We start from the raw sequence: 12,813 nt of genomic DNA, 5'->3' as shown, positions 1-12,813 counted from the left end.
CGATCCCAGCTGGGTTAACATAAAAACCCTAATTGAAAGACACAGGATGGGTCAAGTGAAACTATAAGTCATATTTAGGGAAAACAGTCAACAATACAGATAAATGATTGAAATAAATTCTACTTTCATTTATTTACTGAAATACTGTCCTGCTGTGTTACATTAAAAGTGTTAAGAAACGGTTTCATCGTAGTGAATTACGTGTTCGTGAATAACAACCTGGCTGGTGGTGTATCCTATTATAAACCATGTCAAGTAAAATCCCAGGTGAAGTCACACCTGACGTTACAACATTTACCAGAAACACTTTATGCGAGCCTAAAATTGGCCGCACTAGATACTGTAAACCATTGTCATCCATTTACTTGATAATCTCAGTGATCTACTGTTTTGTCAGTGTTTATTAGTTATATTCACCAGATCCTAAACTTCCCTCTGGGTGTCAAAATACTGTGATTGATTGGGGACTTTACAACAAACAGTTCTGTGAGTTTATTTTGGTTACTTATTGGTTTAACAAGAATGTTTCAGAGTAGCAGGTTAGCATACCGAGAAGAGCGGCTGTGCAGAATCGGAAAATGTCCAACTTCGGTGTCAAAAAAAGGACCAAAGTAGACAGCATGGGGAAAGAAACATATAGATTTGCACCAAGATTGTCTTAAAACCTTTTTTACAATAAAAAAAGACTATGCCCTCAGAAGAATTTGAAATATGCTATAATCACATAAAAATCCCACAAATGGTGGCTTTAAACTGTAAGATCTGGATTCAAAGCTTTAATGCCAGGAAGCATCCATCACGTTGAAGTGTCCGTACCCTGAGCATGACCTCTGAGCTCCCATGATTGAGGGGAAGCAAAAAGACAGATGTGGATTTGGGGTTTTAAAGAGGACCTATTATGCTCATTTTCAGGTACATACTTGTAGTTTGGGTTTCTACTAGAACATGTTTACATGCTTTAATGTTAAAAAAACCCTCTTTATTTCTCTCATACCGGCTGTGCTGCAGCACCTCTTTTCACCCTCTGTCTGAAACGCTCTGTTTGAGCTCCTGCCCCACCCTGCCGAAAAGCCCAGTCTGTTCTGATTGGTCAGCTGGCCCACTCTGTCGTAATTAGTCAATCAAACCAAACTCTTCGGACTCCGCTCCAGCTCCACTCTAACTAGCTTTGTTTGAGGGCGTATTAAACTAGCTGCTCGGCAGGTATTATGCAAATGTATTACTTGGTGACATCACCACGTCACGGAAAAAAGAAGGCGGGACTTCAAGCAAGGCGTTTCAGGCAATTCAGGTATAGTGTTTCTGTGGGGGAGAGTAACTCCCTTTGGCGTGGACTTTGGGCTTTGTAACTTTGCAGACCTTTTACATGCACAAAAAAACATATAACACACAAAAGGAAAGGGGAAAAGCACAATAGGTCCTCTTTAATAACCCAAGGCCTGCAGTAACCCAAAGAAATAGAACTGCAGAGCTGCTTCTCAAAAAAAGCAGATCAAAAAAATTAAATCAGTCTGAGATCAGTTATTGTTTTAGGTCCGGCAAGGCATAAACAAAAAATGCGGAACAACACAGAGCTTCAAATTATAACATAATAAAGATGTGACAGCATGCGAGTTGTGACAGATGTTAGACATCAGAAGTAGGTGGAATCGAACTACTGAGCTCAGTCAACGGAGGAGATTACGCCCACTTTGCCTCTTTCCATTTTCACAATCACTTCCATACTGTCATGTCCCGTCGCAACAATACTGAACAGGTCATTCAAGTAAAAACACAGATATAACAAAATTCATTAAATTCATGAAGTCCTGTCTTTCAATCATTCAAACATCCAGTTTTAAGTGCACTGGGGAGTTTCGTGTCAACGTTCCTGCTGAGTTCCGTGTTCCCGGACGGAGGGTTTTCCATAAAGTGGTGAGTGGAGGCATAAAGAGATCACGTGACCCTGAAACCCGGGAATGTAGAGGCAGCCCCGTCACAATGTGAGCAGCTGTTTTTAATATCTGTCGCAGTCCCGCTGAGTTGCAAGACGTGCCTGGAGCGTCAGCAAAATCCCTGTTACTGGTACATTCATCAGAGCCGTCCAGATAATCCAAGAAGTTGTTATTCTACAGTCCAGTGGCCTACATTTTTTTTTTAAAAGAGTGGTATATTTCTTCCAATGCTTGTACCAGGCCCAGGATTCACCGCATCAAAAAGTTTTCTTAAAGGACGTTAAGATGTTCTCCATTACCGAAGGACGAACCCATCAATCATCCCTGTCTGCTCCCCTCTTCAAGCCCCCCCCCAGTTTCCTCAAGACCTTTGTAGTCCAACTTCTCTGTTCTCTCCCTCCCTTCCTACTGGTCCTCGTCATATCTCTGGAGCGCGTCCTCCAGCTTGGCGGTGATCTTCTGGAAGAAGCCGATCTGCTCGCGGAGGTGGTGCTGCATCTGCGAGCGGAAGTCCCGTACGCGCGTGCGGTGGAAGTGCTGGATCTCTGCCAGCGTGGCGCAGGAAATGATGTTGCAGCGGTTGTGGAGCTCACCTTCCTGCTTTGGACAGTCTTTCACCTTGGTCAGTGCACCTGGAAAAAGGTGGTGGAGGGAGGGAGGGAGGATGAGAGGGAGAAGACTGAGAAAGTGGGGCAGGTATACAAAGTATAGAGCCAAACTAAAACTAGAAGTAAAACCAAATCATAGGAAAAAATACTAAAAACGCAGCCTGTGAAACATAATCAAGCTCACCAGTGTCGTACAGTTTAATCCATTTGTCTGGAATGGTTAAGTAAAAATAAGATATGTAATATATATAATGTTTTATGTAATATTTCTGTTTTTATCAGCCTTATCGCATAGTTTTCTTGTCTCATCTTCATAGTATTTGCTTTCTTGCTGAGAGCTAAATGAGAATTTTGATACCAGTCTCATGGTTGTCTGTTATTTAAGAGCCAAGAGATGGTTATCTTAAATTGACATGACAAAACTCAAATTCTTGGTTTTATATTTAGTTTTTTGTATTGATTTAACAAACCAGATATAACATGTTAATTAGAGACCTTTGGAGGCGCTGTTAGGCACATTGATTTTGTTATCTTGGGACAGAGCTAGGCTAGCTGTTTCCCCCTGCTTCCAGTCTTTATGTTAAGCTAGGCTAGCTCCTATCTGCAGGCTAACTTCAAATCTAACAGACAGATAGGACCCTCTTATCAAACTCTTAAGAAAACAAATAACTAAAATGTTGAACTCAAACTATTTCTTTAATGAACACCATCTACTCTACCACAAGCCCACAAGACAAATGGCGAGCTATGAGAATAGACACCGAAGAGACATTTTTTTAAGACGCAGAGAATATACAGCTAACAAGTTGGAAATCTGTCATTAGGAGAAACCGATAACAAGTGGATACGGGTCTCGGAGAAACAGTCACAATGACGTATAATAAATAATCATTGTTTAACTTTATTAGTCTTAAACCAGGTTTCCACCAAAAGTTCCGGGGACTTTTATAGTCCCTGGAACTACTTTTCAAGGAACTAAAAGGTTCCTTCAGTCCACTGTTGTCTGTGTTTCCACCCGTTCGATTAGGTAAATTAGTCTGCTGACGTATGAAAAGTACTACCCCCCCCCCCCCCCCAAAAAGGGCCTTTTCGGGGGGGTAAAAGGGCCCCGTAAAATGTTCACGGAACTTGATTTAGACCCTGGTCCCTGCGGTCAATGAGTTCCTCAAAAGGTTCGGGGGAAAGTTCCTCTGGTGGAAATGAGGTTATAAAGGGTTCAACTTCTAATAACAAGTGTTGAGGTCAATACTCCTTTATCTTAGAATAAACGGTGGGAACATGGTTCACTTGTCACAGAAGCTAGTGGGACGGCAGCTAGCCTGGAAGTAACATTAATGGGACAAGCTAGCACAGTTAAAAAGACTAATGGAGAAAGGCAGCCAAATTCTCCAAGCTGTCCATGACATTTTTTCATACTAAAGAAACGAGGTGGTTGTTGCATACTTTTTCCAGGGTCCTTGAAGTTACCCAACGCCCAGTCGTGACTCAGAATAGCTGAGTGTGACTAAACTTTCATGGGGGAAGTAGTAGAGCGTTTGGATCCATGAAGAAATGGATGAAGAGGAACTCAAAGTTTGGCTCTAACATGGCAACATGTGGAGGAAATGATGAGCTTGCTTGTAGTCTGGCACAGCTCCCTGACCTCGATGACCTCTCTTTCTAAATCTCTCTCTCTGTCTCATACACAGTATATCTGCACAAGTACACTAACGAACTGAAATTAACATGGACTTTGCTCTCCTCGCTGCCAAGGCGATTACGGAGCTGTAATCTGAACTCTTGTACTGTTCCCTGGTGGGAAACTTGTCCAGCTCTGTAACTATCTGCACCCCCCCTCTCACATACACACACACACCCCTCCCCTCTTCTTCTTCTTCTTCTTCCTCCTCCTTCTCTTCAACTCGCTGTATCACCGGGAGGAAAGAGGAAAAGAGGGAGAAGAAAAGAGGAGGAGGGGAAACTAATCCTGAGACTGCTCCATTTTGCATTCCTGCAGTCCCAGGGCAACACAGGACAAGAGGCCCAGGAATCTCTCCGCTCATTCAAATCAGATGTAGCCTTTGGTCCTCATAGACAGAACCGGCGACGTCGGACGATACTGTACGGGGGCATTTAGGTCAACAAAGCTGTCCGCTTTAAGAGCCAAGCAGCTGTTTTTCTAGCTAATCCGTGGTGCCATGGTTTTTGTAATTTGGTTGTTATTGGGGAAATGTTGAGCGCTATATGACATAGATAGATATGGAATGTAGGCCTGCGGAGAGAGGAATGAAAGTTTATGTGAAATATGAAACCTGCAGTCAGGTTTTTCTTTGTGTGCTAAATCAAAAGAATGTAATCTGATGTTTTATTTAGTTAGAAGGCATCTTTCTCTCAATGAGGATCATTCACCAAATTGACTGTTATGGAAACTGTGACCAAGCCAGCCATCTTTTGTTAGACGTAGTTATTTCACAACTATGACAGAAGTGCCGACTTTGCATCGTGGGGTTGTGTTACTCAGCAGCAGACAAAAAAGTTTCCTGTGACAGCAGTGGTGCATTACTCAGAGTCTGTGCTTTGATCTCTCATGGCCTTTGAGTCAATGACTCCCTTTGTACAACGCATAACCTTGTTCATCAATTAGTTTACCAATTAAAACATGCAGGCTTTGGTCTTTTGAGTTCGTTTGCCTATTAAGTGGCGGGACATGTTGGAAAGTTAGGTCATGTCCCTAAGAATGAATTGACCAATGCCCATTGCCCAAATGATCAGAATTTGGTATGGATCCAAGATTTTGGGATACAGTCTGTATGTTTTAAATAAAAGAAAGAAAGAAGCACTGCTGTTCCTTTTCATACTATAAATATCTTTTTTTTTCTTGTAAAGCATTGCTAGCTACGGTTTCCAGAAGTGAAAGACATTTTGGTACCCAAGAATGATGATGACATTACTTTGTGTGAGTTCCTATGAAAGCAGGAATGATGATATCATATCCTATGACAATACTATGAGTTCAAATGATATGCGTTTGGGTCACTTTTTGAGAGTTAAGATAAGGTGAAGTTGTTTTAATTAAGGTTATGATGAACTACTTTAGCAAAGGTTTGGGTTTCATTTAGCATATGTTTCCCCCAGTGGGCAACAACATCTGGGTCTAAAAAGTGAAGCCAAAGAGGAAGTGCCTTAAACTGACATTGTTTCTAATAGCCAGCAGGGGGCGACTCCTCTGGTTGCAAAAAGAAGTCAGATTGTATAGAAGTCTATGAGAGAATGAGCCTACTTCTCACTTGATTTATTACCTCAGTAAACATTGTAAACATGAGTTTATGGTCTCAATTGTTAGTTTCTAGTCTTCTTCAATACAGCATGATGTTCATTTAGTAAATTATGGTCCCATTTAGAGTCAAATAGACCATAAAGCTTTAGGGCGTAGCTACCTCGTGACTGACAGGTTGCTACCGCGGCGTTCTCCGATCTGGGAGTTGTCTGTGTTTTTGTCTTAGAACTTTAACCCTTTGAAAGTTAATTGTAACAATTTGGTCGTCTAAAAATGTCTGGTTGCAAAAAGCCAAGATGGCGACGTTCAAAATACCGAACTCGAGGCTTCAAAACGGCAGTCCAAAAACCAAGATGGCGACGTTCAAAATGCCGAACCGGAGGCTTCAAAACGGCAGTCCACAAACCAATGGGTCACTTTGACTAAATCCACTTCTTATACAGTCTATGGTTTCCCCTGCCTGGTAGAGTCATTATGATTCATTACTCTTTGTGCGTTGTCCCATTTCATACAAGTAAGCACAACTTTTTCATGAGATCATGCTCCACTGAGACACATGTTAATGTTCATTTCACATATTACTGACGTTTAGTAGTCAATTTAAACTTAACCTTATTACTCAGAGTTCATTCAGTGCAGCAGGAGTGAGGGAAATGTTCAGAGTTGTTAGAAGTTGGACGCTCTTTGTGGGACATGAAACAATGTGTTACTTGTCAATCAGAAAGTAGGTGACGTAGGTGTCAGTCACAGGATCTATTGGGATTCAGATTGCATTTCCATAGTTGGGAGCTGCGATTGTGTCTAGAGAACGGGGCTCAGCGGACTATAGAAACAGTGCCTCTACGTTTGGCAAACGTCAGGCCTTTGCGTGCCAGGAGCAACTCCCTCCTCCCAACCTGGAGGCAACTAACAAGCTAACTCCTCGGCAAGTCCTTTTGTACACGTCTGTGAGAGTGTGTGTGTGTTTTTCTGTGTTTTCCTGTGAGCGAGTACAGGCTCTCGCAGTACCCAGAGCGTTACAATGGACCGTGGGTTTCAGTTTTCGCCCCAGATTGACGATTCGGTAAATGAAAACAGATGTGGAAACAGTCAGAATCTGGTTCTCTGTGTATTATCTGCCTTTATAACGACATGATTAATACGTAAGGGAGGCTGCAGGCTGGATGGCGTTTGGAAATGGAATTAATTATTTTGTAATCCAAGTGAAAAAAAATAAACCTCTTTTGTGCTAGTCTTTTGTTGCAGAGGAGATTATACTGCCTGCAGCATGGGGAACGAGAGGCCTCCGCCCTGCAGAGACATCCATGAGTCCTGACCACTCAGTCCCTATCAGCTCCATTTGAAGCTAACCCGTTGACCTCTGACCTAGGTCCTGCATCTCTTTAATATCTTGCAAGCATGTTGGGAGGTTTAATGCATTTTTATCAGTAACTCTTTTCACATACTTCTGCACAATTCCCTTTTTTTCCCCAGACTATGTCATGAAAAACTAAGTGGCAACGTAGGCGCGTTAAAGAGTTCAGACTCTGATTAAGATTTTAAAGGGCAAGTCCATTATTTTTTTGGTTTTTATATCATTCTATAGCTTTACAGTCGTGTTGCTTTTGCATTCAAATCCAAACATTAACATTTTAGTAAAAGTATGTAGGTCTCATTGTCAAAATGCTATTTTCCCCAAGCCATTCTAAAAACTTTTTCCTATGTGGTTTCTGCATGATGACGTTGCTACATGTACAGCCTTATAGTCAGTGTATTAATTAGTTACATAGAGTAACTTAGATGGAGGTCGTCACGCTCCCAGTTTGGAGAAGCACACAGTGTACCGTCATGGAAGCTAAGCAATGCTCTGCTGTGGTCACGTTACGTTAGTTCAGATCAGAAAGTCACACAATAACACAAACTAACTAACCGATGAAAGCAGCGGTAGACCAACAACTCCTGTGTTCCTCGATGTAAAATTACTGTTTTTGTGAATGGAGTCTGGTCTGGTCTTGAAGACCGAGATATAATGGCTGATGGCAAGATAAAGTGGTGAAAATACTCTAAATATAGCGTACACTTAAACTGTTTTTTTAGGTAGATAAAATAAGTTTTTCTGCTGCTCCCGTCCACAACCGCTTTACCTCGCCGTCAGACAGCCCGTCCCGACAGTAACTGAAGCCGCTATATCGTGGTCTTCAAGACCAGAGCAGACTCAATTCACAAAACAGTAATTTTACCTTGCAGAACGGAGGAGTATACATACGACCCCGCTTCAAAAAATCCAAACTAACCCCTTCAGTTATTCCAAACTTCGCACAGCTAACTTTGACTCAGCTAGTGCTAGCGTTCATATTATTCATAACCTTATTGATTAGCATCGATTGGCTGACTTTGGTAACCTACGTTACTGCTTTTTGCAACAGCTGAGTGGGCGTTACCATTTGAAAAAAAAGCGGAACATATAATTATAAGTGTGTATGCAAATGAGCTTGCTATGTTTACATTTTTGCTATTTGGCAAACACTGTGGTTCTGATTTCAGAGCACACACACAAACACACACAAACACACACACACACACACACACTTCCCCACCTTTCTGCACATGGATGATGTCAGGAAAATTGGCCAGGTGTCCTCTGTAGAGATCCAGCAGGTCAGAGATGGGAGCCAGGTCGTGGCGCGGCTGCTCGGCGAAATACTCTCCCACCGCCTCGTAGGCCTCGCCGGTGTAGGCGATGGCTTTGTTCAGGCCCGCCGAGTAGGCCTGCTGGTCCAGCTCGAACGCCTGCCCCAGGAGCGCGAAGGACTGTCCCACTTTCTGGTACTCCTTCTTGAACCCCGTTATCTGCTTGCGGCCGAACTCGTTGATGGTGGTGTTCACGACCACGATGTTCTCGTCCATCCTCTTGGTGAAGGTCTTGAAGCCTTCGATCTTGTTCTCGACTTCCTGGAGGTCCAGCGGGACGGTAGGCGGGCTGAAGGAAAGAATGACAAAGACGGACATTTTTAGACTTTGTGGCTTTATTCTGAAAGTCCTTAATGATTTATTTTTTTTATGAAAGCATGACATCATCTTTATGTACTAGTCCTCTGTTATCTTGTTCTCTCTATCAGGCACTCCCTATGATGAAAGCTTGCCGTTACAGCCCAGTGAAACAAGGAAAACTGATAACAGCATCTTGCTGAAGGGCGAATATGACTACAGTGGGTGGACAAAATAACAGGAACATCTGACACAATGCAATGATGTAACCCAGCACCACAAACTCCTCCTTGACATGCTATGAACAAAAATATAACCTTACAAGCTTCCCAGGGTAGTTTTTTTGCTGGACAATTGAATAGGAAAGTATTACAATACTAAGTGTTCCTGTTATTTGCCTACATTTCCCAGAATGCCTTTTCCAATCTCCAGAGACTGGGCTGTAATTTGATATGTTCAGTGGCTGATTATAGACGCAGAGCGAATCCTTTTCAAGTAAAGAAGGTCAGGACCATGGGGCCGATCTGTGTTGTAGCAGCATGGCATTCTGGTCTTTATTGGTGTAGATGTTGGTCTTTAGGCCTCTTCTACAATGGATTTCTCCTTCTCTGTTGAATGCTGTTGGAAAATGGTGACTCTAGAAGGACGCCCTTGTTCTCTTGGACCGCAAGTGCTTGACATCATAAGTTTATTTATCCAACAGATCAAAGGCTTTTCAGTCAGCGCTCAGAGCTTTTTATAAGCTTGTAATAAAAAACAGAAGAGTGGTTCATAACCCAGCCTCCTACCTGATCGTGAGGAAGAAATTGGACCCGACCAGCTCGTCCCTCTCTGCCTTCCTCTTACCCATCTTCCAGGCCTTCTCGTCGGCTCCGCACGTTAGGAAGTGCTGGAAAACGTCGCAGCGTGCCAGCACGGGGTGGCTGATCATGTGGTTCATCCACCAGATCAGCCCCTTCCTCCGCTTGGAGATGAAGTCCTCCTCGAAGCGGCCGGTGGCCTGCTTCTCTGGCAAGTGGGGCACTGAGATGACCGGGAAGCGCTCCACGAGGCGAGCGTACAGCCAGTCAAAGTGCTTATACCTGCAGGGGGTTGATGGAAGACGAGACAGGTGGGAGGATTTAGGTATGAGTGGATGAGAAGGGAGGGAGAATGTTTGGTAAATGGGAACGAGGGAGTTCAGTAAGTGACGTAAACAACAGGAAAATGCAGCGAGAGGGAGTGAAAAAAGAAGGGTGTAAGGACTATTCCCAGCAGCAGGGACAAGTGGAAACTGAAATGTAAGGGAGTAAGTGTTGGCTGGAAATGACAGACCTACTGACAGGGAAACAATGTAAAAGGTGCAGCGGAGGGAATCTCAGAAAGGAAAGAGGAGATTCCTGAGGACTCTGGGGGGCAAAAGGCCACAGTCAGCTCTGTTTTTGCAATTTTGTGGGAACAATTGCGGCCACAGGAAAAAGCCGCAGAAACATTTATTTTTAAGTGTACGGGGGCCGGGGGATCCGGTGAAGAAATCAGTTTGGAAACCCCAGAGAGGGAAGAGGAGGAGAAGGAGGAAGACGGCCTTATACCTGCGGTTGACTTGTACGTTGGTGTGCGTCGGAGTCAGGCCGTAGGACATGTAGCTCTTCATGCCTTTGAACTTGGTCTGCTTGGTGGGGTCGTCGATGGTGCACATGAACGGATACGGGTCCTCCTGCCACTCCGGCCCATGCTTCCCCATCACCACACAGATCCTGTCCCCGTCCTTCACAAAAGCAGAGGCCTCCCCGAGCAGGAAGGCCTCCCCACCAGACTTGACGAAGGTGGAGAACCTGTTGAGGTTCCTCCCGACCGTCGCCGAGCTCTTGGCCTGCTGCTGATGCTGCTGGGCGCTGTCGCGCCGCCCGGGCAAGGAGGTGGTCACCGGGTACAACGGGGGCGAGCTTCCCATACCCTGAGGCGCATCAGCCGCGGGAGAGGCGTCATCCCAGTCGTCGTCCCAGTCGTCATCGCTGCCCTGGCTGGTGTGGAAGCTGCCTCCGGCGCTACCGCCGCTGCCGGCCCCGGGTCCCCTCTGGGACTGGGTGTCCGAGGACGCGAAGGAGGATGTGTGGGTGGGCGTCGGGGCTTTGGTCGGCTTTGGCGAGGAGACGCCGTTGTTGTTGGTGGCGTTGGAGGTGATGTGGTCCCTGATGATCTCCACGTAGGAGGCGGGGAAGAGGCCGACCTCCCCCCGGCCGTTCTCCCCCTCCAGCCAGCCCTCCAGCTCCTCCTCGTTGAACAGGGTCACCAGCTCATTCTCTGTTATGGAGATCTCCCCCGGGTTTTCAGAGTGGAAGTCGTACAACACTTTGGCCTTTAACGCCATAATTGTAGCACTTGTGTCTTTTTTTTCTGTATCCTGTCTTTGTGGCTTCAAGAAGAAGTTTTCTTTTATTCAACCTTTAATTTGATCTCTCTGAAACTTCCAAGGAGATTTAGATCACTCAATGGCAACAGCAGCAACAATAGTTTTTCCCACTTTTGTCAACATCAAACTTGTGTCCTAGATCCATGCATAAAAGAACAAGAAGAAGAGAAACACACAGGGTTGTACCCGACACCCACCTCCTCTCTCTCTCTCTCTCTCTCTCCGCTCCTCTCAAGTATCATTTGTTTCCATGCGCAACTTCATCCAAGTCGGAAAATAGAGAGGAAACTCGTTTTTACAGGAGATCCTCTCTCCGAGCGAAGATGCCGGTTATAGTTTAAAGTTGACGAAGTTATGCTTTATTCCTCCAGATCAGAGCCGGGGAAAGTCCTTTTTTTCTCCTCCTCTCTCTCTTTCTCTCCCCGAGATGCTTGTAAGTTGAAGGCAGCTCCAGTCCGAACACGTAGTAGACTGGCTGAGTAACGGAGGGTGGAGCCAGGAGCAAGTTTAGTCAAGTCACTGAATTCATGCATGGAAAAAACCCCACATAACCTCATTTTAAAAACTCCATCATATACATGGATCGTCCTGTTCTATAGGCTATCGACACGTCATCCACTGCTCTTTGAATATGCCTCAAAATCAATATCTAAATCGAATCAATCATATCCCAATTATAGGCTATTATTCATTATTTTAACACTATTAACCAATAATTTCACAAATATCTATCATTCAATTTTAAAAAATTGGAGGTAGGCTAATTGAACTTTTTGTGGAAAAAAAACTATATATTACAAAGAATTTTATATATAGTATTTTTGGAGTCTTTTTTTAAAAACACATATTTATTGATTGTATACATACAACACAGAACCTTCCCCCAAGGCAGTGTATAATTTAATAATAATATAAAAATTAAGTAAATAAATGTAAATAGCTAAACATGAAGTTAAAAGGATATGTATTTACAATGAAAATATAATGAAGTAAATAAATAAATTAGAAATAAATAAATATTTCATATATATATATTTTTTTATGACCTAAAACATTATCTGGAGGTGCTCTTTACTTAGGGTTCTATGCAGCTTTAATTGTCATAAATGTTCCTTCTACGTTGAAATATTTTAACACAACGCTCAATGGGCTTATGTGCAAATGCAGCTCACATATTGCGCAGTGTATTCAGGGCCAGCTCTAGCCTTTTTGGTGTCCTAGGCAAAATCCCCCCCTAGCCTATCTAACTTGTTCTGCATAATGAAGGCAACCATCCAAGGGAAATAACAATGAGCAAAACAGATTTTGGAATGAAGAGACCCTAATGCAGCTAAGAATTACCAAAAATACTAGGCCTATATGTGTGCAATTTCTGCATTTGTTGAGGCATATGGGACTAAATTAAAAATCAAAAACCCGTATGAAAACTGAGCATTTCAATAGGCTATAATCTGCTATACAATAATTTGCTATAATATGCTATAAGATAAGATAAGATAAGATATTCCTTTATTAGTCCTGCAGTGGGGAAATTTGCAGAGTACAGCAGCAAAGGAGATAGTGCAAAAAAACAAGATGCATCAGCTAACACAGTAAAAAAAAGAGCTAAACAAACTAACAAAATATAAACCATTTAAATAGAAGGAAGTATAAAAA

General features: G+C 43.3%; 1 protein-coding gene across 1 annotated transcript; it reads right to left on the bottom strand.

Annotated features, from left to right (window-relative positions):
- Positions 1-477: 477 nt before the first annotated feature.
- Positions 478-11,628, bottom strand: LOC141757910 (sorting nexin-18-like). The gene is made up of 4 exons (XM_074618843.1): positions 10,337-11,628; positions 9,554-9,847; positions 8,375-8,757; positions 478-2,566 (listed from the first exon to the last, which is right to left on the bottom strand). The coding sequence occupies exons 1-4, from the start codon at positions 11,113-11,115 to the stop codon at positions 2,340-2,342; spliced, it is 1,683 nt and encodes a 560-aa protein (XP_074474944.1). The 5' UTR covers positions 11,116-11,628; the 3' UTR covers positions 478-2,339.
- Positions 11,629-12,813: the final 1,185 nt, after the last annotated feature.

This window comes from Sebastes fasciatus, chromosome 19 (genome assembly GCF_043250625.1).
Source record: "Sebastes fasciatus isolate fSebFas1 chromosome 19, fSebFas1.pri, whole genome shotgun sequence".
Lineage (NCBI taxonomy): Eukaryota > Metazoa > Chordata > Actinopteri > Perciformes > Sebastidae > Sebastes > Sebastes fasciatus.
This window is presented reverse-complemented; position numbering and strand designations above follow the sequence as displayed.

Excerpts from the sequence above, each read along its gene's own strand:
- LOC141757910 (XM_074618843.1), bottom strand. The coding sequence starts at position 11,115 with ATGGCGTTAAAGGCCAAAGTGTTGTACGACTTCCACTCTGAAAACCCG. Across the intron at positions 8,758-9,553 it reads AATTTCTTCCTCACGATCAG|CCCGCCTACCGTCCCGCTGG; the intron begins GTAGGAGGCTGG and ends TCTTTCCTTCAG. Across the intron at positions 2,567-8,374 it reads CATCATCCATGTGCAGAAAG|GTGCACTGACCAAGGTGAAA; the intron begins GTGGGGAAGTGT and ends ACCTTTTTCCAG.